Source organism: Tachypleus tridentatus, chromosome 10 (assembly GCF_004210375.1).
Source record: "Tachypleus tridentatus isolate NWPU-2018 chromosome 10, ASM421037v1, whole genome shotgun sequence".
Classification (NCBI taxonomy): Eukaryota; Metazoa; Arthropoda; class Merostomata; order Xiphosura; family Limulidae; genus Tachypleus; species Tachypleus tridentatus.
This window is the reverse complement of record NC_134834.1, coordinates 107,023,720-107,029,719: the sequence shown is the minus strand read 5'-3', so window position 1 is coordinate 107,029,719 and position 6,000 is coordinate 107,023,720. Positions and strand designations below refer to the sequence as shown.

At 32.3% G+C, this 6,000-nt stretch overlaps 1 protein-coding gene across 3 annotated transcripts in view; it reads left to right on the top strand.

The window, feature by feature from the left end:
* The first annotated feature begins 2,176 nt into the window (after positions 1–2,176).
* LOC143230051 (RNA-binding region-containing protein 3) overlaps positions 2,177–6,000 on the top strand; it is a 52,818-nt gene continuing 48,994 nt past the window's right edge. Inside the window, exons 1-3 of one of the 3 annotated variants that reach the window (XM_076463037.1) lie at positions 2,177–2,430; positions 3,625–3,720; positions 5,594–5,745. In XM_076463037.1, the coding sequence (XP_076319152.1) occupies positions 5,605–5,745 (141 nt within the window). In that variant the 5' untranslated portion in view covers positions 2,177–2,430; positions 3,625–3,720; positions 5,594–5,604. Of the gene's footprint in view, positions 2,431–2,580; positions 2,604–3,606; positions 3,721–5,593; positions 5,746–6,000 lie in introns of those variants that run through there. The other 2 variants (XM_076463038.1, XM_076463039.1) reach the window with 2 other exon arrangements.

Here is a 6,000-nt window from a genome sequence, read left to right as displayed (position 1 = left end):
CCAGTAACCTACACGATGAAATTATAACCTCTTTAGACTAATATTCAATATTTCTATTGGTACGATCCAAAATCTTATTTGCTTTATCGCTAGCAAAGCACTCCAAGATCCCTTTCTTGCATAACACTGTTAAGTTTATTCACATCCAAATTATATTTATAATCCAAGTTATGATAATCTGCATGCATTTTCTTGCATTTATTTTAACGACCCATCTTTATGACAAAACCCATTTGTCATTTGTTTGCCCAAATCACTAAACAATCTAAAGCCTTTTGAAATGGGCAGCATCCTTTTCACAACTAGTAGGATCCAAGGCCATTTAAGCAAGTTATTGGCCATTCTTTCATCAATGTCGTTGACACAAATAAAAAACAAAGGTCCCAAGACTGAGCCTTGAAGTATCACACTCGTAACATTAATTCAGTTTGACTGAACTCCATTTGTAACAACCCTCTGTATTTTTCCATCCACCCACTATTACATCCAATTTCTAATTTATTTCCAACACTTACAAAGATATTTTTACATGACTATTATATGACACCTTGTCAACTGCTTTCTAAAAATTCAGATACACCAAACTTTACACTCTTCGTTTACACTCATCTGTATGAGGAGTAATCTTTTCAAAGAATATCAAAAGATTTGTGACGCAAGATTTTTCCTTTGTGAAACCACGCTGATTCTCCAATAAAATTTTAAACTTTGTTAAATGATTTTACAAATAATCTTTTATCAACTTTCCAAAACTTTTCCAACAATCGATTTAAGACTAGTTGGTTTATAATTACTATGGTAAATTTAACCACTTCCCTTGAAGATAGAAGTTACATTAACTAACTTCCAATATTCTGGTACTTGCCCACTATTCAATGACTTACAAAAATAGCAGCAAGTGGCTCACATTTTCAGTCTTTAACCTCCTTCAAAACCCTTGGGGAAATATTATCTGTATCAGGGGCCTTACTGTTCCCATTATTTTCTTAACAAGTTCAGAATTAATGGAGTTATCTATTAATAGTTCGATCTTGTTTCTATCTACCAACTTTTCAAGATGTGGAATTCTGCTTAACTCTTCGTTAGTAAAAACCGAAAAAAAAGCAAAATTTAATAACCCAGCCATATCATAATCATCAGATATAAATCACTATTTACCATCCTTTAAGAGCTCCTACCCCATCCTAACATTTTGTTTACCTTTAATGTATGTATATTAATGTTAAGTTTTACATCCTTAGCCAACCTTTTCCATAAATCTTTTTTGATGTCTTAATTTCATGTTGTACTAACTTTTTTGATCGTCAATAATCTTCTATCACAACAGTTATTTAAATTTCTTAAGTTTTTTATATATATGTATGTGTGTGTGAGTGCGTGATTATTTTAAAATTATAGTATTACCTGGATTAGGTAAATAAAACAAATAACACGAAAATAAATTTTGCATGAAAATTTTGAGTAATTTTGTTCTTTAAATATTTTAAAAGACAGTTTCTCCAAATAATACATTCTCCATGGCCCATAACAATTGTAGGTTGGTTTTATAAATGAATATAAATTATTAATATGTAGTTTCAACGCGATTAAATTATTATTATTATTATATGTGTCTAGATCAGCTAAATGTAATGCTGCCATCATGTATAATATTTCTTTCATTTTATAATATCAACAAAGAAATGTTAATATTTACTTATATGTTTGAAATAGCGTGTCGTTTATAAATTATTTGGTAGCACTTCTTTCTTACGCTTCTAAGCATACTTTTATAATTTGTTCGTGAATAGTATATATTACTTTATAGATTATATCTAATTTTTATTTTTGGTTATTTTGCATGTTATTAAGCACAGAGCTATATGTCCTCTGCCTACCACAGGTTTCTAGTGGTATAAGTCCGCAGACATACTTCTGTGCTATTGGGAGGAATTTTTACTTCAAATTTTGTTTTTCTTACTAATCTGCCCTTATAGAGTTGATATAAACAAAAATACATCAATATTTCGAAATTTCTCATGATAGTAACTATACGTATCTGGATAATAAAGAAATATTAAATATAATTACTTGAGATATATACACAGAAAAGCAGTAGTAACAAAAAAGAAATAGTAACATCATAATTATAAGATCAATTACAATAAATTGAAAATAGCTTCTTCAAACATCTCCATTTTGTTTGTCATGAGACATAATTGATATCTTCCACATCCACCCTAAGTTACGATTGTCTTGATATTTCATTCTAAGATATTTTTCGTAAACTTCGTGACGCTTTTTGCACGTGGACTGTTACAAGATGTTTTCATATATTATACCGATTTAAAAGTGTTTAAGTGAGAGTTTCATTGTATTTAGTAATTAAAATATTATTTCTCGTAGTTTAATTGTTTCAACCCTCTTGTGGTGAAATCGTAGTCAACTCAGGTGTGTAAGTTTACGTTTTTGTTGATATTGTGTTTTGTTGAATTTTCATTATTATTTCTTGATTTTACATGTCTAAGGAAGTTGTCTTTGCAATGAACTGTCGCATGAATCTGAATAGGGCTGATAAACAAACACTAAAATAGTGATATTGATAATATATACTAATACTACTGGTAATAAGTACTTTACCTAGGCAGCTGTTTCTCTTACCTAAGCATTTTTGGATAGTTGTACTTCGTAATTTTTAAAACTAATTATTGAGGTGTCTAAGAATTATTCAGATTTGCCAAAGAAAATTTTGGTTTAAGCTTACACCATTGATACCTGGTTTTCGTATATTTATATTTGTAGCAAGCGAATAATGTTTGAAACTATCAACTCACGTTGTTAGGACTTTGACCATCTTGAATTACATTCAAAATTAAGTGAGGTTAAAAGATTCATAAAATCAAATCATGTTACGGCCTTTTAATTTTATTAATAACGCATTATTCCAATTCTTTAATAATGATTTTTATCTCATGGCCTCAAAAGTGACTGTCATAAAGCCATCCTAAATCACTTCCAGTTAAGAAATCTTTCTTCCTCACTAATTGACTTGTAATTTTCATCAGTATATTTAAAACAAAAGTGCCCTGTAATTATTGCATTAGTCCTATTATTAAAAACAACCCTGACCACATTATTTTTCATTGTATAAAAGCTTCATGTGCATGATCAGTTGAAATTGCCAGTTAAAAGCTATACTCTTGAAACCCAATATTGAAACCCATGTGGATTCAGTCTTCTTTTTTTTGTTCAACTACTTTTTATTTTCAACTTTATCAGTTCATTCCTCATATAAATACGTTTGTCAGTATTAAATAACTGAACCTGGAACTTTAAAATAATTCTAATCATCAGTATTGTACAAATCTAACCAAGTTCTAGTTATTACCATCATATCATAGTTTTAACTAGAGCACTGAAATCATCTGTTTTGTTCCTAATTCTCTCAACATTAGAATAACAACTAAGCTTCAACTTTCCCACAGATCCAACTACCATACTTATTGCTTTAAGCTTATTTCTGATACGCTTTCATTAAAGCTTTCGATCCTGCTAAAAAAAATTCCACATTTGCTAATTATTTATACATTTTTACTATTTTATTTAACTCATCTGATGTTATCTCAGTATTTTCTATTCAATCAGAAATACTTAGAGTCTGATGTCAGCAGCAAACTTGCTAATCTTGCCATACATAGAGGACGAAGTACTGATCTCTCAAGCACACACTAATAAAGAAAGGTAAGTTTTAATGGATTCCATTAGCTTTCTATTCCACAGCAGTCCTTTTATCCAGTTAACTAAACTTTGTCCAACTTTGACAAATTTGATTTTCTTAGTTTATCTTCTTTGTGATAATAACATATCAAAAGCCCTTTGAAAATCTGATATATAAAATCTGACATCTTTTTCATTATCAAACCAAGTAGCAACATCATAAACAAATTTAAAACAGTTAGCAAATTAATAGTAAGGCAAGATTACCAATGGGTAAATCCACAGTGTCTTTTGTGTATGATGCCATGTATAAATGTATGCTTTTGTAAAAATAAGAATAACTGTCCTGTATTTCATAAGGCAGCCCCAGCATGGCAAGGTGGTTAGGGTGCTCGACTTGTAATCTGAGGATTGCATGTTCAATTCCCCATCAAACCAAATATGCTCACTCTTTTAGCCATGGGGGCATTATAATGTGATGGCCAATGCCACTATTCATTGGTAAAATAGTAGCCCAAGAGTTGGCAGTGGGTGGTGATGACAAGCTGCTTTCCCTCTAGTCTTACACTGCTATATTATTGACGGTTAGGGCAGATAGTCCTTGTGTAGCTATGAGCGAAATTAAAAAACAACAAAAAAGATGAAAAATGTGGCAAAAAAGTGTTTTGAAAGGCTAACAGATAAACAGTATTTTGAAAGGCTAACAGATAACACAGGAGTCTCCACAGATAACACGGAAGTCTCCACAGATAACACGGAAGTCTCCACAGATAACACGGAAGTCTCCACAGATAACACGGAGATAACACGGAAGTCTCCGCAGATAACACGGAGTCTCCACAGATAACACGGGAGTCTCCACAGATAGATAACACGGAGTCTCCACAGATAACACGGGAGTCTCCACAGATAACACGGGAGTCTCCACAGATAACACGGGAGTCTCCACAGATCACACGGAAGTCTTCACAGATAACAATATATCATATCAATAATAGAATATACATACCCATATTGTAAGAAATTGTAAATATTACAAAATTCAACAATACTCACAACAGCTTTCAGGATACCAAAAACCACAAACTCAATATTACTACATAATTATGTAAGTCTACTTCCAATAAAGGACAGATTGATACATTGCTCGTTCCGCCTAGGTCTGGCAAGGCCAGGTGGGTAAAGGCATTTGACTTGTAATATAAGGGTCGCGGGTTTGAATCCCGGTTGCACCAAACATGCTCGCCCTTTCAGCCGTGGGGCGTTATAATGTGACAGTCAATCCCACTATTCGTTGGTAAAAGAGTAACCCAAGAGTTGGCTGTGAGTGAAAATGACTAGCTGCCTCCCCTCTACTCTTACAATGCTAAATTAGGGATGGCTAATACAGATAGCCCCTCTGTAGCTTTGCGTGAAATTCAAAAACAAAACAAACATTTCTAAGGAATCTATTTATCGTCTTTTTTGAACATTGTATTTGTTAGCAACTCTTCAGCTCTTAGGTACCTGTTTACTGTCTGAAAATTGAAAGCAAAAGGTTTGCATACCTATAAATACTTTGGTGGAAAAAAATGTTCCATAATGTTTCATCTGAACACAGTCTATGGGATAGTTTCCTGTGGTCCAAAGTATGACAATATTAAATTATATGGCAGCCACAAGTAATTCATATATTTCAAATCACACAAGTTCTTTCAGCTCTTTCTAAAGTTCAATAGAACTTTTATTTTGAAGTGAAATGCGATGTGATAAAAACATTAAATACTTGTATTTGTTAGTGATAGGCAACATGTCAGTTCTTAAGACATATATATGAAACTTGTTATTAAACTCTTACTACAAGTGAAGGTTCTGTATGAGAATGGTTCTGAAGTTTGTATAACGTATATTTGGACAGAGTATTGAGAAATGAAGATGAAAGGTGAAGTGAATTCTTCAACATTACTCATTCGTCATCTTCCATTGGAGCTGTCCTTGAAAGAAAAGGAAGAAATGCTTAAATATTTTGGTGCTAGCCATGTGAGGGTTATGTCAGACAGAGGAAGGATGGTAAGTTTTATCTTGTATTGACACAAAGTTAGCATAGACATTGTACTTGAGTGTTACTTGTTCCTAGGGCTAGGCCATAAATGTATTTGCTAATTTATTAATCAATGGGTTTATTACATTCAACGAATCAAATAGTACAGGGTCATTCTGTGTCAAATCATCCAGATTTTGGAAAATTTTCCAGGTGATCCCCTCAGAATGCCTTGAAAAAATTCACATGTGCTCATCTACCCATATAATGAAAAATTACCAAAG